Here is a 23,795-nt window from a genome sequence, read left to right as displayed (position 1 = left end):
CAAACTGAGTTAAAATGGATGGCAACAAAGAGCGCTGTACTGTCCTTGTGGCACACCCTCTTCACTTCCAATTCTTCTAGTCTGCCTCCTTTTGATGCTTTGTGAAGGCTGATCTAGAACAGAGACTAGATGGAGCTAAAGAATAAAGTAGGTATTTATTAGGAAGCCTCAATAGGTCCACTTTGGGCAGCACAAGAGCCCAGCCAGGGCTACACCCAGGTGAGCCCAAAATGGTCACAAAAAATGGACAACCAGTAATGGGGTCTCACACTTTTACCAGTTTTGGTCCATTAGCATATTGGAGCTAATTGTCCAATTACAGCTTTAGCCCATGAAGTCCCATCTTTCTTGTTTTTCTCTCTTCATTCCACTGTTTATGCTCTCTGGCCTGAGATCTGGATCAGCTGTCCTTGGGTCCCTCAGCTAGAGAAGGAATTGTTTCATTTACCTACTCTGTGAAGAGAGCTTACTATCCCCTTATATGAAGCCCAGACCCACACACTAAAGTAGTACAGAATCTGAAAAATGGAAAAGCTAAAACCTGAGACATCACTTTGAGGATGAGGAGGAGTTACTATCAGTAGTAGTAGGAAAAATAATCAAAGCAGGATCTTGTTGTAGAAAAATACATCACTTTAGCTTCTACAAGGTAGCTGCAGTGGCAGTTTATTAATTCTATTAATGGAAAATGTTCTGATGGTTTTCAAATGCAATGTTCATTTCAAATACTTACTCAAAGATCAAAATGAATTAATTGGATTTGTGCAAATGAAAGCAAGCAAATCTTAAGCATAACATTTAGCAGCTTTTTGCTGTAGATCTTATTTGTGCATATATCAGTATCTGTGCCAAATTTTGAATGCTAAGGAAAACATTTTAGTGCATTCAGTTTTCAGTATATCTTGGGCTGAATTGGACTTTCAAGGCTGCTTTTCTGTGTTGGCCTTTTTTTTTTTTCACTTACTTAGGCCACCATCTCAACCACATGTTTTATGTGTGTTTTTCACTTGAGAGACAAGTTGAAAATGTTACTTCCTTTTTGCTCTTTCCTGTTACACAGATATAAAGACACATTTAAAAGGAAGTAAAGAGATTATTAGGAATGTGAAATTGACTTAAATGGAGCAAACCCACAGTTTTCCCAATCACCAATTCACTTGTGTATTTGGCTTACATTTAAATTAATAGCTTATATTACTGGATGCTTCAATATTTTAATTAAAGTACATCTGTTTTCATTAAAAAAGATGAGTAGTGTAGGATATTAGTGGCATTCCCAAGTAGTTCTAGTGTATAATTCAGTTCTTTCATCTCCAATAGACACATACAGCAGGTTACCCATGCCAAAGAGAGCAATGTCTGACCTCTGCCCCCAGGAAGATGGGGCTGACACTGTGATGAGTTGTGACTGAACTCTTGTTCCCTTTTAGCTTGTCTTCTCTAAAAGAGGCCTGATGAGGTAAAAGTATGTGGTTTAGAGGATAGACAGATACACTGGCTCATTTTCTACCTCCATTTGAGTTTCTAAAATATTGGAGTTTTCCTTAAAAAGACAAGTAAAAAAACATAGGCAATAATCCACGTTGTCAGGGGAATAGCAGAGAGAACTTTGCTTTACTTTATGCAGAAAAAATGGGTCAATGATTTTTCAAGTGCTAAAACTGCTATTTATGGTCAGGTATTAGCTCATATATTTCTTTTTAATATACAGTATTTTTTACTTGCTGTCTTGGGCAAGCTGTTGTCTGTTTTTGACAGCACCAAGATTAGGAAGTTCCTGTAATGTTCCCAAGAACAGGAGGGAGATAAGGCATTCAAGACATCCTGACTCCTCCACCAGATCCACTCCTTCCAGTGCCACCCACTGTCGTATTGTTATTGAGCTAGACAGGGAAATTGCTGGCTGCAGAAGAACTGAACAAGATGTGCATCATCTTCAAACTTCATCTGAGAACATTCAATATCACAATGAAGTTGTATCAGCAGGCGGGTGAGACAATGCATTTTGGGAAGGCTTCACTTGCAGGAACAACTGTTTTGAAGTAAAGTTACTGAACACGTGTGAGCTGTTTGGACATGCCTGGAACTAGTACCTAACCTTGCCAACATTCCTGTTCCCTTCAGGCAAATTCATCACTTGTGTGAAGATCAGCACATGTGGGCCTGCTTTTGTCATTCTGGGAAAAAAAAAAAAAAAAAACCAAAAAAAAAAAACCAAAAACCACCACCCAGTGGATTTATGGGATTGCTCATTTCATGGTATAATTCTTGTTTTAACTGACTGAAAAAGTCATCTCTTCAGCATAAATGTCTTTAACTGTTCTAAGACTGAGCAATAGGCCCTGACATGGAGAATGATGATACCCAAATTGAACTTTAGAGCTTCTATTAGTAGCTTTAAGCCAGACCTTTATAATCCATTCTGCTGGTTCAAATTTGGACAAGGGAGAGGGAGGCAGTTGACCTACTTGAACATCAAGCTTCTTGAGGACCCAGTACCACCAAGTTCTATCAGCCCATCTTATGTTGCATCTGGTTTTTGTAGTTACCATAAAAACATGAGTTCAGTTGTATGCTCTGGGTAACTCAACAGAAATGCAGCTGGGGGCAGCAACATCAGACTGAATCACCCAGCAACACCACAAGTGCTCAGATTGGCCACTCATGGTAGCAGAGTCCTGAGCTATTTGCTGCCCTAGACAAAACAGCTCTGACAAAACCCCCTGCAGCTTATCCCCCAGCACAAGGGAGGATGCATGCCAGTCACCCTGCTGGTGCTGGGCACCAGGGTGATGGCTGCAATCCAGTTCAAAGGACAAGACTGCAGGCACATGTGTTTGCTAAAAAGAAGCCTGAGATAGCTATGATGCTATGGCAAAACTGGATTTAAATCACATCAGTAATTTAAAAGTAAGTCCATAGACAGATAGATGCATGATTTTTTTCATTTTCCAAAGCTTTGTACCATCACAGCACTATCTGACATCTCTTCCCATGAAGGATATGCATGGATATTTATATTAAAAAAAACCCAAGAAACTAACAATCTAGATCAATGGAAACAGTCATGATGGGAAATGTTTACCTTTGAAGATAAGCATCTACTGGGGAGCGGAGCATGCTTCAGCTCGGTAGTCCAACATCACATTTTAAATTTATAAAACTAGGTTTTCTTGTCATCTCTCTGTAGCCAATTCCAAGTTGCTGCAAAGTGGATTCCTAACCTCCATCCACTTCCTTAATTTGGTGGCCTGAGTGAGGGGTTAAGTCTGACAGGATTGCTTTTATCAGCTGTTATTGCTAAGCCAAAAAACAAGCAGGAAAATGCTGCTTTGAGGACAGAGTATACCTGAGTGATTCTTTCAAGCATGCTTCAGAGAAAGACAGTCTCCTCTTACAAGCTACCTGAGCTCCCACAGCACCACACCCTACTTTGGAGGCAAGGATGTCAAACAGGTTGTCTTTCCCCTCTGGGAAGGAGGTGGATCCAGAGCGTTCAGGCACCCTCCTCATTGGGTGCTGCCACTGCTTCCCCAGCACCCCGTGCTTCCTGCCTGGGTGATAAATAAGTTTCTTGGAGCGCAGGTGGCACCTAATGTGCTGCTGACATCCTGGCTCTAGCAGGGTTGCTTGTTTTTGTTACTTGCCTTGTAAGCAAGAAGATTTCTCTCTCTCTTGCAGAGCTTGGGTGTGGTGGTGAGAAACCTCTTTGGACAGAGCTGCTGATTCCAAGTGTCTCCCTCGAACCTTGACACTGCAGTTGCGACATCTACCATCATTGCTTGGAAAAAACCAACTGGTGCAATCAGTACTGCAGAGAAGAGCATGGAGAAATTCAGAAGTATTTTTCTTTTGTGCCTTAGCTTCCTTCTAGTCCATGTAAGAGGTAAGTGACCTTTACCTTGGGTTATTTCAAAGACTAGATTATTAAAAATGAAGAAAAAAAAAAAGTGCCAAAAAACCTAAGCTCCCAACGCCTAAAAAGGATGCTTGTTTATTTGGAAATGCTTGCTAGCTTTTTTTTTTTTTTTTTTTTTTGGAGCCACTCTTTCATGAGAAGCATTCAAAAGTGTTTATATGTACTTCACCAGTTTCTAAAGAGATACATGTCTCCTGGATGGTTGTTCATAATAGCTGTGCTAGTTGAAGTTTGTTTATTATAATTTCTTATTTTCTTTCTAGTGTTGCTTCCCTAAAATGATTCACAAGCTGAGGCTTGAGTATAAACCTTTTAAAATGGAAGCTGTATAACAAGAGCTTGCAGGGGAACTTAGAGTTTCCAAAGAGATCTTTGGTCAAATAATGACTTCACGTTTTAAAGCTTTTTTTAGTTCTTAGTATTTTGAAACCTGAGTTTTATTGTAAAAACAAATTCTGATTCAGTTTAAAGGTGTCCATGCTTTAATATTGGTGCATATGCTTTAATATTGGTGCATATGCTTTAATAATTTAAACTAATAGTTTATTTACCTTAGTAAATGTATTCTATGCACAAGCATAGTTTTTCATGCAAGACTAATTAAGAATTGAAAAAATTTTGTATATATTTTTGATGACTGAATCGCAATAGGGAAAATGTAGCCTTTTCATACAGACTCATTTTACTATATTCAAACATAACTAATTTCAGGAAAATATTCTTTAAAACATTTCTTGAGGTCAGAACAAATAGAATTATCTTTGTGTCCATCTGCCATGTGGTATACTTGTAACCTTTTCTTTTTTTGTATATTAGCAATACTGCAGAAACTTTTACTACAGTGTTGGCTGCAGGAAGAAATCAATCATTAATCACTAGTTCCAAAAGAGCAGCTGCTGCTGATCCTCCCACCATCCCTGATTTAAACAAAGTCCCTAGGAGATCTTGCAATGATGGGCAGTGAAAAACACCATGTCTTAACTTACTTCAATGGTTTGATTAACAAATGAGGAATTATTTAGAGGTCTTCAGCAATTGGCATGGCATAGAAAGAGCAGAGCAGTAGGGCTGTGCTGGCCTGCATGTTGTGGTGTGAGCAGTGGTGATTCATGCTGTCTCTCACCTCTTGGCATGCAGACTTTCTTGTTCTGTAACTGTCATATGTTGAATAGTTTTGTTCAGACAATCTGAGCATGAGCAAGCCAATTTGCATATACTCTACTATTTTAATTACAAGGGTAGTCAGCCTAATCATTCTTCATTTATACATATGTTAATTTAGAGCCAGTTCAGGCTCTGCTTTTGGGGAGAAGTCACTGCTGAAAGTTGCTGTGGGCTTTGGGCACAGTATTATGACTCTGGAAACTATTTAATCCACTTAGACAAGAAAACATAATTATTTTAAGTCTGTGGCAACAGCCACTGAATTTATCATCAAAGTATTCACCATGTTTCAGGGGATATTTACAAGAACCTCCTCAGTCCCAATCAAGACATGATGTGAGAAATGCTTGGAATGTCTATGACATGATTCACCCTTTTATAGGCAGCTTGATTCTTTTCTAAATTGTAATCCTCTGTGATAGCATCTATAAACTACTGGACCACCACAGCCAAACCAGATGACATCATTCCTCTTACCGTCCACCATTTCCTTTATGTCCAGTTATCTTGAGTTAGTTAGCTAGACTACCTTGATGGACACATCTTGACAGAAGTATAACAGAACCAAGAACCATATTGCACAAGGAAAGTGAAATCTGATACAGTTCAGAAACATATATGCTCACTGCAGTATTCCATTTTTAGCTACGCTCTAGCTTTTGGAATTTCCAGACTTAGGTAGGTTACATGAAGACTGCTATGTATTTGAGCTTCAACAACTAATTGTCTGTGTGGCTTTTAGCCTAATCCAAATGCCATAAATTTCACAGAAATTTCTTCCACTGAATTTCACGGTAACATCCCTCATGAGTTCCTGCAGCTTTCAGTAATTCAGGTTTGGCTGTGTCTACACTGCCCATTTAAGATGTGCTCAGACACAACTCATGTTGCTCCCCCGCCTAACTGAGATCGATCATGCTTCTGTTTGAAACATAGGTCCCATCTGGGCCACAAACCTGTGTGCACACCTGCAGTGGGGAAGCTGTGCAACCTGGAGAGCACAGCTACATGGGGAGGCCCCTGGAAGGCAACTGAGACTCTCCCTCAGACCTTGTGCTCGGAATGCTCCTCAGGTTCCCAATGTAGATATAATCTATATATCCATGGACATTAAAGTTGATTCATGGATCACGTGTTTAGCCAGTTACAAAGCCAGTGCAAAGACTGATATGCTTGAGATGGTTTGCATTTACTCCATCAGGCATTGAATGGTACACAGGTAAAGGGAACAGCATTTGTTGCTAGTCAGTAAACCATGCACCTCTGTTCAGCTAAGGCTTACAAAGCTTTTGACTCAAAATCAGTTGTAGTCTCAGTTAATCAGCTGTGCACTTTGTGGGGATGGACCTGTTTGACTTTGAGACCCTATGTAACTTAGTTCCATGAATAATGTAGTTTTCACTGGAGTTAAAAGACTGAATGGGAGAGATGACAAACACAGTCCTGATTTTCTTACACTGCTCCATGTATCTGCAGTCCTCACTGTTGTTCTGTGTGAGGTCCCTGTGGATGTGCTGAAGCACTCAAAGATTCGACAGGCAACAATTCTCTTCTGCTGACTGCCAAAACTATTTCACTCCCAAGACCTGAACTGTGATTATCTTCAAGCACATCAGTGCTATCAGCTAAGGGTATAATTGCAATTTGAAAAACCCACATACCTGAACTGGCTGAAACACTAACAACGGCAGAACTGTTGCAACATCAGAGCTTGGGAAGAGAAAACAGCCGATGCAGTTACTCAGCTTCTCAGGTTCACTTTTCAAACATTGCTGCCGTGTTGCAAGCCTGGCAGCAGTGACCAACCTGCCTGAATATGAGTTATTAACTTATTGCACCATCAATTGTCAAACCCTTTCCATCCCACTGAGGGTAATAAATAACAAATAAATGTCAGCATTATTTCAAGATTAGAAATCAATAAAAATAGACCTTTCTGAGGCATTTTGCCTCATAGTAGGAAGAGAGAGATTCAATTTGTTTTGATTAGTCTTCCTTCCTTTCCACAGGCTGACATGTATGAACATTATGGGGAAATACTAAAAATACTTAAAGCTGACCTGTAGTGCATTATCTTCTGACACACCAACCCAGCTGAAAGAATGGGCTTGGATGGGTTATGAAAATATAACAGTCCCGCTTCCACTGAATAAGCTTTGCATGTAAAAAAATAGATTTTAACTAAAAATAGATTTTTAATTAGTGAAGAAGTAATGTAAAAGTTAACTCACAGCAATATATTTTCAAAGGGCAACAATGCTCCAGAAAAAAAGGCATTAAGTAAGTGGGCCCTAAGATTAGGAGACAAATTGAAGTCCTGCCTTACATCCCTGGTCTAATCACACCAGTGGTGAAGGAACCAGGGGCTATCCATACTGAAGGTCAAGAGCTCTTTTGCATGCATTTTATCAGAGTACCTCTTGTGAAAGTGGGAAAAGGAACATTAAAACACATTCTGTGAGCAAGAGAAGCAGCAAAGCCTGGCATCTCTCTGACCACCTATTCAGTTCCCTCTGTCGTCTCCAAACTACTCACGGGAGAAAGTGGGGATTAGCTAGTTGGTACTTAGGCAGTGAGTGGTCACTCTGAGAACCCAGCACAGCTGTTCTCTGTGCCACACTAGGGATTTCAGTAGGAATACTCATACAGGTCCCTTGTTTGAGACACCATCAGTGTGACCATCATTAAGCCTGAGACTCTCAGACCAAATGGCTGAAAAGGGCTGGCAGTTTCCTGAACCTCTAGTGACGGAGAGAAGCTTTGGATGAAGAGCCCACGCCATGGGCTAAGCTTTTCTGCCTCATGACACAAAGCTGAAAATCTGAGTAAGGTGCACAGGAACATGTATGTTGTTCCTTCATGGGAGATCCCAATTCTTTTGCTCTGCCTGCAGTTTTACAGCACGCACCATCTTTTTCTGCACTCACTCTCTAGCAAAATACAGAAAATTATATCTGTTTTATTTTATGTATGCAGGGCATAGCATAAAGATCATAAAGAACATCAGTTACCTTTGAACAGCAAGGCAAATACAATAGAACTAAAAGATTTTCGTTTGTGTTTGGTGAGACTGTGTTGCACAGAGCTAAAGCAGTACTGCCACTCCTACTTTATTACTGCATTTTAGTTACTGGTAATTATTTAGATGTATTCTTGTATGAATAAGCAAGAGTCCTTTTCATTTCCCCTGCATTTAAACTAAAACCAGAAGTGGCCTAGCAAAAAATATGAAGCCAATAATCAGTTGTGGTCTATATACTGGACCTTGGATCTTAATTATAGATTTTAAAGCATACTCATTTTCCACCCCAGCATCAAGGGGTTGTAATGGCAATCGTTGTTTATGAAACTAAAGATCCTTGAAGGAAAAACAAGCTACAGAAACATCATCAGGAATTGTGGATCATGGGGCTATTACATGAAAGAAATAGTACCTGCTCATGGAGATTTTGTCCAGATTGTCCACTCCAGGGCGGAAATGTTTATGTTCTCCTAGAAATGAGTAATTTCATTTACACAAACATAAATGCTTCCTGAACAAAGTTGGACCAGTACATGGGTATGTTCCAAGTCCCATGCATGGGAAAATACATCCTATTTTCTCATCATGGAGTAAATAGGTTTCTTGATTGTATTATAATCGGAAATGGCCTGTGCAAAGAATTACTTACAATTTCAACTAGAAAAAGCCCATAAAATGAGTCTCAGTGATTTTGATAACATATTGTTCCCTTTTATAAAATTTTTCTTTTCATTTTTAAGTCACAGACTTCGTTCTCAGTTTCTTCCAGCTTCATAATGTTTTAAGCCCATTGTATTCATTAAACAGTTCCTATTTAATTACACTGAAGAAATCATACTTGTTCAAGTCTTTAAATACTGTAAAATCAACTTATTCTCCCTTTCTATCTTGCTCAGAATTAGAAGTCAGTTGCTTCTACTTTATTTGTGACACAGGTAAATTCATCCCATGCATATGACTACTAGCAATGCACCAGAAACCAATTAATTTAGTCACCTTAATGGACAAAAGATGCCACTGTCTTAATTTTAATGGCTAGATATTTGGGTCAAATTTTCAGAAAACTAATATTCAAAATTAATGAACATTAAATACAGATGTGCCTGAGGACATGACTTTGCAAGCATTTTCTCAAGTTCTCTAATTCATTGAGGACCACACACAAAAAACATTATTACAGTCATTTTATTTCTTTGTCAAAACAGGGATACTCCCAGAAGAAAAGTCAGAAGTAATGCCAAGAAATAGCATACTAGCCAAAAAGCAGTAATAGCAGAGATAACTCTGAGATAATACCACCTGCACAGTTAAATCTCTTCACAACTTTATCCAGATTAAAACAAACAAACAACAAAGCCAACAGCAACAAACACAAAACTCTCAACCAATTAAAAAAACCCAGTGGAGCAAAGCTCTTTCTGCCCAACTAAAATTTCTTTCATTCTCATTATCATCAGTATATTTCCAGTTCTTTCTATTATGGAAGCTGATTAAAAAAAAAAAAAAAAAGATTATGTAGAAAATTTATTTATTTCAGTCTTTTTTTTTTCCTGTGGAGAACTTCACTAATTTATATCCCATGTCATTTATCTTCAGGGTTCTCTGAAGTGACTGCAGCTCCTATTGAGCTAAATATTTTCACAGACTCTAATGTGGTTTTGTTTTTAGACCAACCACGGTGGGGATAAAGTCTGAGCTGTTCTTCTATTAAACCAACTATCCTCCTTAAATTAGATTCTTAAAAATGTCTAGGAGCAGTCTCAGGAACGGTAATGAACATTTAAAATTCTGCTCCACAGAATCTTACTCCTTGTGGTCATTTGATGTTATTATCAGAGGAAGTTGGCATCAAAGTCCAAGCAGTCTTTCAGTTTATTGCAGTAGAATTTACCACGCTGCACAGATGTCCTCATACAAACTGCCCATCTGTCAAGGTTTATGTCTATATAGTCAAAGAGGTTTCACTGTGGATTCCTGTCTTACTCCCAGGCAGTCATTCTGAGTTGGTGTCCTTTTCTTTTTATTGTTCGGTTTATCATCAGAAATAATTTTAAAAAAAATCAATCTGAATAATTTCTGAAGGAGATTTTCAGTCTTCTTTTTTCTCTTCCTAAAATTTCTATAGCTTTCTTCTGTTTCTCCCTTGAAATCTCAAAACAACACCTTTGCCTTTTCACACCTTTTCCATTACAGAACAGACATAAAAATAGGAGAGGGAAATATTGCTATTGTGTGGAAGAAGAGCAGGTGTCAGTAAATATTTCGGTCCATTGTTTTGCTTTTGTTCTCATGCAATTGAAAGCATCTGCTTCATCATGCTTGAATTTCATAATCTGATTCAATTCCACCTTCTATTTTTATTTTCCCTAACTTCAAAGAAATATTCTACTTGAAAGTTTTCCACAGTCTTCCTTTGCAGGATGATTTTGTCACATTCTCTTTACAGCATTAGGACCTCAGTAGTTGCTTTCCATATTGCTAGTTCCTGCTTGTCATGACCTGTAACAAAGAAGCTGGTTTGGCCAGCAGCTCTTCCGTATTACAAAATTATTTCTCCTGACTCTTATTCTGATTATGGTTGCAAAATTATTCCTGATAACTCACTCCAACAAGAAATAGTTTTAGCCATTGATTGTGGTATCCTGAGGCAATGAGGTTCAGGTCAGACAGCCTCCTCCAATACTCAGGATGTTGATCAAAAATGAGGATTTTGCCAGAAGTCAAAATCAAGGGACTGTCAAACTTATGTTGCTTGTACTCCTGGCACTGAAATGCTTCAGAAAAATATAATTTGACCATATAAATCAAGGCAATGCCAAGATGTCTGCCTGTGCATAGCGTATTTCCATCAGGATCAAAGGGTTCCATGGATGGGGTGACAGCCCATGGGCAGAAGCTCAGGGCCGGTAAGGGCTTATGATGCACTCAGGGCTCAAACAGAAAATATCTTCTGATGAAGCAACTTGTTTATTTTATAGATTTATGTATTTAATGGATTCATATTTAAAAACCTGTCAGAGTCTTAGTTTATGGATTGAATAATGGCTTTAAATTGAAAGAGGGTAGTTTTAAATTAGATACTAGAAAGACTTGGTTTTTTACTATGAGTGTCATGAGGCACTGGAACACGTTATCCAGAGAAGTTGTGGATACCCCATCTTTGGAAGTGTTCAGGGTTGAATATGTCACTGAACAACCTGGTCTGGTGGAAGGTGTCCCTGCCCATGGCAGTGAGAGTGGGAAATAGATGGTCTTTAAGGTCCTTTCCAGCACAAACCATTCTGTGGTTCTGTGGTTCCATGAATATTATCCACCTGAAGACCCAATCCAAAAGTTACTGAACTTGGTAATGTTGGCTGAGGGCTAGGGCAGAGGATGGAGAGGAGGCCAAATGAGGCAACACTACAAGAACAAATCAAATTATAGATAACTTACCACTCTGCTAACCTTACTGGGAAAGTCTTGTGTTTACCAGTTTTTACTTAGTTATATTCCTCTTAATATTTTATTGGGACAGTTTTGCTTTAGAAGCCATTCCTACTTTGCATTCCATCCTTGTTTTATCAGACCCCATCTATAATTAAGTTCACAGACTTACATTAAAATCCTCGTGGGAATCAAAACATTTCTACTTTATATTCCTGTGCTGACTGTTATTTGAGGATCACACAGTGTTTCACCACTGATCATTAATCTTTCTGGAAGCTCTTTGACACAGGCAAGAGCTATTATTCAGGAACAGTGATTAATGAGAAGAATGCCATGAAGATGTACAGGACCTGTCAAGATGAAGGAGCTGAGCTGAACCCTGAGCACTGCTGTGCTGACAAACCTCTGGCAGCCTCTCTCTTTTCCTCAGCTTCTTCACTTGAACAGTGATGCCTTTCTTGCTGTGAAGTGTTCAAGACTTGCCAAGAAAAACTCCTTAAGGAACAGTTAGTTATTAAGCCTTTTAGAAGGGATAATAAACATATGCAGATCAAGTGCAGCTTGAGGCTTACTCGACAGAGTACAGTAATGCATTTCTGTTTAGGGAAGTCATAGCATGTCACGACTTTTTGTGGGTTTGTGTAGGCTGATCTTATGTTTGGAATGCAAACACAAGGATGATGCATCACCCTGGGTGAAAACCAGTGGATACATATTCTGCAAACATGTTTCATGAAGCCTGTATATTACAAGGAAAGTGGCAGATTGTAGAGTTGAAAGTAAAACTCACATGAATAACTGTGTGTTCAGCTCAAAGTCATCTATTTCAGTTTATACATTTTAAATATTTCCCAGTTTTCCTTGCCTGCTAACTTCAAAACTACAGATGTAATTACTCTGCTGTGACATTCAAAGACATTGTTGTCATCTAACAGAGAACAGGAAGAATTTTTTCCCCTTTTCAAATATTTTAATTTACAGAGGAAACTAAATTAGGTAAACACATCTTAGTATCTTTTATTTATGGCCCATGTTACATTAAAAAAACTGTTGATTTGTGTTGCAAGTGATCACAAGGCCGGCTTGACAGTAAAGCTGCTTGCTAAGCTGAGCCAGTAAAACAATAATGAAGATATTAAAAATTCTCACCTAATAATTTTGGTTCACAAGTATTATGCTGAATGTTACTTTCATCTGTCTCCTGGCAATAGTCCTGTGCCCTCTAAATGGCAACCTGTGTTCTTCAAAGGGGTGTTTGCACAGCAGTTGAATATGATAACACAAGAGAGCAGCTTCTCTTTGGCCTACCTGAACAAATAGCTTCCTTGGATTAAACGAGCCCATCTCTCACAGTCATTCAGGACTGTGCTGAGCAGGGGTGACAGCTGACAGCTTGTTCTGTGCCTGCTGCTCTTTGGATGGGTCTTTCTTTTGCCTCTCACTGGTGTTCTGGCTCTGTACTGAGCCCTCAGGTCTGGAGATCATGGAAACCTGCCTGCTGACTTAGTGTCTTTTGTCACTTTCCTTTTAGGTCAAGGTGATTTTGATTTAGCTGATGCCCTTGATCACCCTGGTATGTAATTTTTCTATCCTTATTTTACTATGGCATTTACATTGAATAATGAATCTTAAGTTTTTTTTCCTTGGGGAATGGAATATGAAGTGGCTGCTACTTCTGTTAAAGATAGAACTGAAGAATCCTAGATTTCAATGTTTCTTTCATGAAATGAAAATCTTATTTAAAACAAACAAACAAAAAAATAGCTTTGAAAACTATATATATCATATTCCTTCCTTTTTGGCTTCTGCTGTGATACATAAAGATTTATTGAAATAAATCTCTGCAGCTCTCTACATTTGCACATGCCTGCTTTTGTTAAGTTGAAGCTGTTAACATTTATTGGCATGTCACTGTGTTCAACAGATGACATAATTACCAGGAAGCCTACAGTGATCCGAAGACCGACAAGACCTGTGTTCAGTGAGTAATAAATAACGGGTCATAAAACTGATTTTGTATATGTAGGAAACTTTCACATGAGGTTCTTTATCATATTTGCTGCTGTGCTTTAGCTGAAATAATGTGTGAATAACAACTGTCTTCTTAAAGTAAAATAAGTGCTCTTTTGACAATTAACAATTATGTGTCTTTACTGCTTCCAGTGAGGCAATTGAGCATGGCTGGCCAGTGATAGTATTTTATTTCCTGAAGACCTTCTTCACCTTTTTCTAGATTGTTCTGAACTCCCTGGGGAGTATAACAATGGGTAGCTGTTGGTAAAATTGGCTAACTGTTCCTCTACTTTTTTCCCTATTATCTTTATATTTTGTATATTTATTCATGACGCTTGATAACAGAGTTGGAAAAGAATCAGAACGAAGTTGGAGCTATTCTTTCTTCTCACCATGTATTTGATTCATATTATCTAGTATTGATTGTTACAACCTCCTGTGTCAGAAAGGAAAAATGCTCTGAACAGTGGAGAGCTGTAGTCCTGAGAATACCAAACAGTGAATTCTAATGAACACTTGTTAACGTTGAAAAAATCCAAATTGCAAACAAGAACAAAATTGCATTTGCAATGGAACAGTTTATGACAACATAGATTTTTTCTTTTTCATCTAAACTGCACTGCAGTAACTTTCTGTCCATCAAACAAAATGCTTGGAAAATTCTAGATAAGAAAAACCCAACAAGTTCAGGTCTTTTTCTGGACAAACTTTGAAATAAGATTTTAGGTGTATGAAATTAGTTACACTTTCCACACAATTCTCAGGCTCCCTCTTTGAACATACAGGGGCAGTATTTTGTGAAAGCAGTAGCTATTGTATACTTTAATGGCTGCATTCTTCCTTCCCACTTCATTTGGCAAACAAAATTTGTGTCTGGCCTAGATTAGAAGTGTCTCTCTGTTTTAAAATATTACACTAAATGTGGATTTATTCCCATCCTATTGTAAACAATTGAAGTTATTTGAATTGTGCCCTAAAATACTTTATCCTTGGTCATGTTTAAAGGAAGCCTAGGCTGCCAATATCTGCACTCAAACTACCTCAGTCAGGTGAAAGTAATTTTTATTTTTAGGGACTTCTAAATCTGTTAGAGATATGAACATCAGATGAATATCTGCCCTAACCAAATCCACTTCACTAACTTTTGGGCAGGAAGATCTCCATGTTTTCCAGACTATTTCAGAGTCTCTTTCAGCACTACAGAGGACTGCAGAACGTTTAAAAAAAGCAATTAAAACTTACTAGAAAACCCAAGATCACAGTGTTACAAATCAATTATTGGACTTGGAAAGTGCAGGAAGATTGTTCAAAAGTATGTTCTAGCATCTGGTTAATGTTTCATCTTAACTTCAGGATTTCCTGTATGTCTCCTTCAGAAGTGAGGCTCACTGAGATTTCTGTTCATCTGAGGCCAGTTCACAGGCAGTGTCCTCTGGGCATCCCATGCACCTCTGCCTGAGTAGAAGCTCTCCTGTAGGCACCTCCCTAGTGGAGCAAAATTCATGGTTAATGAAAAGTTAATGGAAAGTAATGTTTATTTACAAAATCTCAATGGAAGTTGATGTTTACCCACTCACATTGTTCCTGCATTCTTTTTAATTCAGCCATACCCTCACACCCACATGCTCATGAGCACCGAGATGGGTGTGCTTAGGTGGTCTGGTCAGCATCATGTGCAACATGAGACAAAGCTGGCCAGGTGCTGAGCTCTTATCCTGTCTCTGTGCTTCTTCTTGATCAGAAATGACAAGTAGAATCCACAGATCTCTTATATCCTTTAGGAGTAATCGGGTATTATAGAGAGGTCCTTTGCCTCATAATATTATTTCTCACTCCAGGGTCTCTGAACCCTTGGTCAGGTTGCTGCCCACTATATTTTTTTTCACTTGTTCGGAGTTCACAGGCTGTGTGCAGAGATTTATTTTCTGGGTGACAATCAGAAAAGTAGTGATATGCTGCAACCTTTGGTGTTAGAATGCCTTTCTGCTTTTTCTCTGCTGACAAGTCATCTGTGCTGTCATCAGAGCATAGGCCTGCTGGTTTTGACAGAAACAACACATTCCTCAGTTTTACTGCTGGGAACAGTGACCTTTAGTCTGTTCTTTTAACATTTTGCTGTTTTTCTGGTCCTGACACATACATACATTTCCGTTTTTATTTCATTCATATCAACCTGAGCATTTCTGCAACAAATCTCTACATGAACCAGAGCAGAACTTGTATTTTACCTGAATTCTTCATGTCAGTAATAAATTGAATCCAGTTTTCAATTAATTGCTTCTTACAGTGTTAACATTTGACAGGTAAATGTATTTTTGAAATGCAACTCTGCTGGGCAGACACAGGGAAGACCTACACCTGACAAGTACAAACCAAGTAATGTATTATGAATTTGTTTATTTTCCTGCTAGATTTCCTGGTGACAACAAAGCATTTCTGAGATGTTACCCAAATGAGACTAGATAATGTGCAAAAGCAGCTTCCCACTCCTCCTAGGTATAAAGAAAGGAGAAGAAAACAGATTTATGCATGGTGATTTTCCTGTGTTTCAGGAATTCCGACACATCTATAATGAAAAAAATATTTGTTTAATTGAGACTCTATGTGGTTGTCTGTGGCAACAAGCATGTTTACCAAAATTTAGATAGGTTTTGCTATCCCTTTTCTTCTGATTTACTGTACCACTCCACACATATGCACATCAAGAAAGGGATTCTTGGAGTTGTACCATCCATTATTGTATTTCTTTCAGAACCCACCATCATTCCATACACATCTTAAAATACCACCCACATATTCATATCCACACCTGGTGTTAGAAACAGAGTTCCTCCTCACCCATCTGCAGCTCATGGACAAATTGTTCGTTGCATGGAAAGATTCTGTCCCAGGTACAGTGAGACACATGTATGGTGCAGCCTGGTGATTTACTGGGTAACTTTCACATATGGATGTTTAATTCTATCTAAAAACCTTTATAGCTCAAGCAAATAAAAACTGTCTCCCAACCTCAAACAGGTGCATATGACTGCCCGAAGGAAGGGGTCATCATGACCCTTACATAGACATTTGATTCAATATCTCCCCAAGTAGGTTTATTGCTCCCTAGTATTTGCTCTTGAAATGGATATTCAGTTTTGTACTTCAATAAATTCTACTTGAGACAAGCATACATATACCAATTTTAACCACAGACATAAATGTTAATAATTATGATGCCTCAGGTTTAGCTTTTATATTTTTCAGATTCTGTTCTGCTTTAGTGTGTGGGTCTGGGCTTCATATTAGGGGATAGTAAGCTCCCTTCACAGAGTAGGTAGACAAAACAATTCCCTCTCTAGCTGGGGACCCAAGGACAGCCGATTCAGATCTCAGGCCCAAAAGCATAAACTATGGTGGACAGAAAAGAGAAAAACAAGGATGGGACTTCATGGGCTAAAGCTGTAATTGAACAATTAACTCCAATATGCTAACAGACCAAAGCTGGTAAAAATGTGAGACCCCCGTGACTGGTCATCCATTTTTTTTGTGGCCATTTGTGTTGTGCTGCCCAAGGTGAATCCATCAAGGCCTCTTAATAAACACCTACTTTATTCTTTAGCTCTGTCTAGTCTCTGTTCCAGGTCAGCCTTCACAAGGCATCAAAAGAATTATATTTTAAAAATGGGTATAGTTATATATTATACATACATATTATAACACAGCTAGCTTTATTTTTGTACTTGCAAGTATATTAAAGAGGTATTGATCTTGATTCAACTGTAAGATTTATTTTGACATCATTTAAAATGGGAAAAAACCTTTGTATTTTGAGTAGAAAATACCCTGCTATTTATCAATTAGTGTGTGGGAAGATGTTAGAGTCAGAGTTTTCAAGAAAAGTGTGATAAGTTATTTGAATTTGTGGCACTGACTTGAAAAAAAGGTGCTTGTCAATCATGCAGTTGTACACATTCTAATGAAAATAACATTTAATTTCCCTCATGAATTGCGTGTAACTCACTTTTCTACATCTTCCTCCTATTCACTTTTAGACAATGACCTACATTTAGGAGATGCTCTTGGTGGGGGTGAGTACTGCCTTGTTTCATTGAATACAAGGGGATTTTTTTCTTTCATTGTCCTTTCCTGAACTCTGCCTAATTTGTAAAGATATTTCAGTACTGCAGGAGGTGCTATGGTCATGAGAGGTATTACAACTCATGTACATGCAGCCCTTCTGCCTGAGGCCGTCACGCAGAGTGGGGACAGAGCCTGGTCACCGGCTACCTTTGAGAGCTCCCAGCTGCCCTGCCTTGCATGAACTGAAGTTAGCTGGGGCTTGCTGTACCATGGCAGAGCACCCCAGGTGTGGCTGGGGAGAGTGAACATCGCCCATTCAGTTGTGATCGCCCAGGGTGCAGTCCTCTGACAGAAGCTTGAAGAAGGTGATGGCCGTAGTTTCTTCAGCTACCAAAAATGAGCCTGTCTAGGATTAGGACTGGATGGAATGTTTGAGCTTCTTGTAGCTCTGCTGGTGGCATATTAGAAATTCAGGAAGAAATGTTTCAAAATGGTGAATGGTGAATACAGCTTAAGCTTAAAGCAGTCAAGCTGGTGTAACATGCTGTTAACTTTCAGGTATTCCCATAACACCCAGACCTGACCTCGGAAGTATTCACTGTACTGTACTGAGCTGTGCCGACATATGAAATCCTTGAGGCTGGGAATTTGTACACCAAATTTTATTTAGTGTGTTTAGACATATACCAAGGATGTGAAGTACTCTAGAAAGGTTCTTGAATACTGCAGATACCCAAAATGCAATTAGTATTGCAAAGCCTAGAATTCCACTTTAATCACAGCCACACAAAAGATAAGTTACTTCTCAGCCAATTGCACAGAACCTCTGAACCAGCAGTAGTGGTCTGGTTTGCTCACATTTCAGTCTTAGACAGTGACTGTTCTTTTATATTTTGGTTTCTTTTCCCATTTCCACCTTCCCCTGTGTCACTTCATGCCTTTGTGTGAATGACATATTAGTCCACATTTTACAGAGCTGGATCTAATTTTGTTAATAATTCCCATGTTTATAATTTCATTTATTCCTCCCTGTAATAATTCTTCCATTCCTGCAAGCTTCTATTGAGTACTGTAACGAGAGGATAGGTTACATATATTAACTAAAATATTAATTAATAGCTTAAGTATCTTAACAAAACCAAATCTTTTCATTCCAAGGATAGAAAATTATATTTCCATTTGTTTTAATTTCTTTGTTCCATTTTCATTTCAGGTTCTTAATTGACCTTCATACATGGTATAATAAGGTCAAAGTTATGTATCTTGTTATCAGTATTTCTGAAGACATTATTTTTTCAGCAGCTATGCCACACAATATGTCTTCTTATGCTTAGAAAAGACTAAGTGCAGCATCAGGACAGAAATGAAATGTGGGATTGGTGGCTTTCTGCTTTTGTGCCACAGTGAGTCTTAGTTCATTACACAGAGCTAGAACAGAGCAAGTCCCTCCTCTGCTGAATATAAATAATTAGGCAAAGTGAGATTCAGCTAAGCCTTACGACTCTACCTAAAATCCATTGGCTGTAGGCTAAACTCAGTTGAGGTTAAACATATACCTAAATAATTTTCTGGTTCAGAACTTAAATGGTGCTCAGAAACACAAGCATTGCATTTAGCAGCTAGGCAAAAAGAAAATATAGCAAAAGGGCATCTGGCATGTTTTGAAGGTGAAAGATTTAAAGAGAGAGAGTGGGAAATTACCATTTATTTCTGTGACCTGATTTGGACTTATGCAGAGAAAAATGCACTGTCTGGCATTTTTAAGAACAGTTGAATACTTTGTTGAATTGGTTGAGTAAAAGGTGGCAAGAGAAAACCGGCTCTATACACACAGAGCAGCAACCCTAGATATTAAATTTGGCAGGTTTTGACCTGAGTGAGCTCTCCAGCATTGTTATATGCATTTTGGAAACTGCTTTTAGTCATCAGATCTCCTGCTCTATCCAATGCATCTCTTTCTAATCTTTTGGCAAAAAATTAAGGCTGAATGCTAGCACAAAGTTCTAAACAACTGCAAAGCTGAAGTCTGAGATCATTTTGCACTGTTCAAGAGCAGAAAATTCATTATGCATTAGATAAATTCAGCATCTGTTAGATGAAACTAATCTGCAGGCCTTATTAAAACCTGCTGATGGCAATGAGATAACCTGCTGCCTCCTGCCCAGCCTAGAACACCAGCTTCTCTGTTGGCTTTGACTGCACCACTGACACCCACAGTGACACATTGTGCCTCCCAGCTGTCAGCTAAACAATGTTAGCACTAGCCAGATATACATAAAATATTTCCCCTCAACTTTTTTTGTGAATTCTTCTCTTCTTTGGAAAATATTCCCTGAAGTCAGTTTTTGTAGCTAGCTATTTGTTGATATAGTGTTTAAATCTTCTTAACTACTGAAAAGGTCCTTTTATTAATTCAGGAGGACACATTAGAAATAGGTATGAAATGTTTTCTTTATTTACAGTTCCCAGTTTTGCCTGTTCAATCATCTAACAATATTAATTATCAACAGGTGACATCTCAAGAAAACCTCTATACCCACCTCTTCCACCGCGCCCAGGAAGTTATGGTAATTCTGGTAAGACTGCTTGCCCTTAATAAAATGTAGTGCTATCAGCTGTTCAGAGCAGACATTTTGAATACTTTAATCTCTTATTTCTCTAGTAATAGCTTTTATCATCCATTTCCCACATCTTGCTTTTGTAGTCACTGTTTCTGACCCAGAGTTGAGAAAGCTTTTTTCTGAATGTTTGTGTTGAAACCATAAAGATTTTCTGTTTGTTCAAAATGTGGGAAACTGCATCTTAAGTGGCACAAGACTAACATTTAATCTTGTTTGTGTTTTCATTTTGGGTGTGTATACACTGAACTATGCAAAGGTTCAAATTTGACATCTAGCCACAGGGCAGGGATAAACCTGTGCTCAAATCAATTTGAGATGTGCATCTGAGATGGCACTGGGGCATACAGCAGATGGGGCTGGGCAGCCTGTATTGCTTTTTGAGTTTGGTTCCAGACACTTGCTTAAATAAAGTAAATGTGGCACATCTATTCTGGCTTGCACCCTGTACCTGTACTCACTTTGGGAATGCCTGTAGTGGTGAGCCGTGGACAGGTCCTTCTGGAGTCTTTCCTGGAAAGGACACACTGACTCTCTGCTTCAGGGATCACTGGGACTCAAGATGTCCGTATTATATAAGGATTTGTGTTATTGGGAGCCCAAGCCCACATATCCCACGAGTGCCCAAAACAGACAGAGAATATGTAGAGACCAACAATGTCAGTACTTCAGCTTTCAGGTGAATTTTGGTAGGTGTCTGTTCAGTGTAAGACATGTGTGACCCATCCACCATGTCGAGGCTGGGATTTCAAAGGTCCCTCACCTCTCCCTAGAACACTACAAAAGGAGTGGACAAGGGAGCTGAAGGGGTTACCACTGTATATAATTTTGCAACTGGAATCTTTGTCTTGCAGGAGGTTTTGATGACTCAGATCTCTTTGATGGAAAGCCTTTACCACCAGGTAACATTTTCCTATTTTCCTTGCAATGTGTTCTTAACACCTGTAAATTGGAGCTGGTTGGTTTTGTTTTTTGTGGTAATCTGTTTGTCTCTGAAGGTATAGGACCAGACTCCACTGTTTTCATTTAGGTTAGTTATCCTTCATGAAAAAACGTGGATTTGAGCCTGAAGCCAGAACTTGAAACATATTCCAAAACATTTTATAGTTGTCAGAAGCCTGCAGGTTTTATCCCTTTGAGTTCAGCAAGGAATGTCCAAAGGCAAGGGGCATGCTGAAATAGATGGACCAAGACTAAGATCTTGGTGTAAACTACTGATAAATGATCTGATTGTCTGGCAGTTGAGAACAGATAAAGTATACTGGCCTCCCTGTGAAATCAGCTTGACGTAGCCTGTTACATAGGGTCCTTCTATTAGATGATAAGATTCTTCCCCAAAAAGGAAGTGTCAAGAGGATGAATAGTTATTCCTCTGGCCATCAGTGAGGAGTGGAAGGGATGCTCTCTCTTGCAGTCTTGTTGGACCACCCCTTTTGCCCTTTGTACATCACACTTTGCTGTGTAAAGACTTAATTCCCAAAACAGGATGACAAATGTTTCTTTGATGAAACTTCACCCTCTTTTCCAGGAGAAGAGGAGCATCATTTCAATCATGGAGGGAACACAGGTATAGTAAATCATTTACATTATTCTACAATTGATTTCTGATATTTATGAAATATTAAAACAATGATAGTCTTATAAAGTAGCACATATAATAAATTAGGCTTTAGGAAATAATTTTCACATAAGCTGTAATATAACTCAATTTTTATTCATCTGCTTAATTCTATAGTTTCACCAAACTATTTTCATAATTTGGTAAAGGCACACTTTTTTAGACAATATACTTAAGACAAACCATTTAAGCGTCACTGGAAAAACAAAACCCTTCTCTTTCTTTTTCCATAGATTCGGGTTTAATCGCTGGAGTTACATCTCCTGTAATTTCTGCTTTTGTGATACTGGTTGTTGGATCAATAGCAGCCTACACCGCTTACAAAAATAAGAAACTTTGTTTCAAACCACGTGGTAAGGCCCAGTGTTCTGCTGATTTAGTGATGAAGTAGATGGGAACTTGACAAAAAATTGTCTCTGCCAGCACTGAAGTGCCTGGAAGTTGTGGATCTGTGTGTGGAAACCAGCCTGGGTGGCCCAGATCAGCCTCAGAAAAGCTGGCAAAGAACACCCACGGTGGAAATACTGAATGTTCAATTTTCATTTTTCAGGTGGGGCTGCGGTGTAAACCATTGAAAGAAGAGTTGCTGTCTGATCACAGGATCCTTTGGTTGGTGACATTCTACATTGCCATTCTGACAGAAGAAAGTCTTCCTCTATCGAATGTTTTCTTGAGATGTTGCAATCCTGCTCTCTCTAAACCTGATGTCACTTTTGCACCTCGAGCTTTATATTATCAGAGATATGCTTAAAACATCCAGGGATTGTATTGCACTCTCTGACCTGCATTCATAAAGGTTGGATACAGATTTTGACTCAGAAACAACAAAGAAATCAAGTTTGATATAAGCTAAAAATCAAAGGATTTGTGTTTGTGAGGATTTGAGTCATCAAAATTTTTTTTTTCTGTTTTCAAAATTAGCCAAAAAACTCAGTCCCTCTGATAGAAAAGGAATAAGGAGTTTGCTATTTCTTTTCACACTGTTGGACTTCTCCAGTATATTTCTGTAATGTTTACTATGTTTAAAGAAAAATTGCAGTTGTCTAAAGGATTAAAAGCTTTACTTTGTGTTTATGTCTGAATTTTAGCAAAGGGAAAGGAACTCTAGCTAGAAAATTAATTCTTAATTTTATAATTTACTGAAAAGATTATGTATATTGACAAACCACTGTTTAAAATAAAACAGAGAGGAACACATGCTAATTTTATTTATTTATTTATTTTATTGATTAATTACTGAACTGGGGTTTAGCTCTTCTCGGGAACTAGAATTTCACATAAGTTTCATTTCTCTTCTTGAAAATTAAGGCATGACTCTAGAAATCTTTGAAGGCACTAATCTAGCAAGCTGGGTTTTAGAAAAACCCATATTATTCATAACATCTGAAAGGGAAAATGGGTACAAAGCTTTGTCTGATTCATTTAGAATGAGTTTTTGATGCTTCAATCTCTAAAATCTACGTCACAAAGACTTTTCAGCTTCTACTGTGTGGAGGTGTGGTTGACTTAGTTTTTCTAGCTGGACTGTTTCACTTCTTTCCCTCATCCTGATCGACCTTGCTGTGCTAACAATGTCCTCATGTAGACAAACCTATCAGGAAAAATGACCTTTCCTGTCTCTCTGCCTTCATTTAGCTAACTGGATCAAAAAACCAGCCAGTGAATGAAATACAGATGAAAACTGGCAAAACTAGCAGTTTATTGACATAATTCTGCAATAGAGACATTTTAACTAACTTTTTAAAGCATAAGGAAATGGATGTGCTTTTATCTTCATTTTATATGCAAAGCATGGTTTTTGTTACTGCAATTCCATTTATATGGAGGTGAATATGATTTTTTTGTGTTTATTACATCATTGAGAGGAAGACACATACTAAAAAAGTACTTTTTCGTATAATAAAATATTATTTATCTAAATTATGTTTTAAATGGATATATATCAATTGC

General features: G+C 38.3%; 1 protein-coding gene across 1 annotated transcript; it reads left to right on the top strand.

Annotated features, from left to right (window-relative positions):
• The first annotated feature begins 3,793 nt into the window (after positions 1-3,793).
• On the top strand, positions 3,794-23,196 carry XG (Xg glycoprotein (Xg blood group)). The gene is made up of 9 exons (XM_068182602.1): positions 3,794-3,886; positions 13,066-13,107; positions 13,459-13,515; positions 17,582-17,617; positions 20,120-20,185; positions 21,082-21,129; positions 21,756-21,794; positions 22,079-22,198; positions 22,396-23,196. Exons 1-9 carry the CDS (start codon positions 3,826-3,828, stop codon positions 22,410-22,412), a joined length of 486 nt encoding a protein of 161 aa, XP_068038703.1. The 5' UTR covers positions 3,794-3,825; the 3' UTR covers positions 22,413-23,196.
• Positions 23,197-23,795: the final 599 nt, after the last annotated feature.

This window comes from Anomalospiza imberbis, chromosome 2, assembly GCF_031753505.1.
Source record: "Anomalospiza imberbis isolate Cuckoo-Finch-1a 21T00152 chromosome 2, ASM3175350v1, whole genome shotgun sequence".
Taxonomy (NCBI): Eukaryota; Metazoa; Chordata; class Aves; order Passeriformes; family Viduidae; genus Anomalospiza; species Anomalospiza imberbis.
The sequence above is the reverse complement of the archived record's forward strand: the minus strand, read 5'-3'. Positions and strand labels throughout refer to the sequence as shown.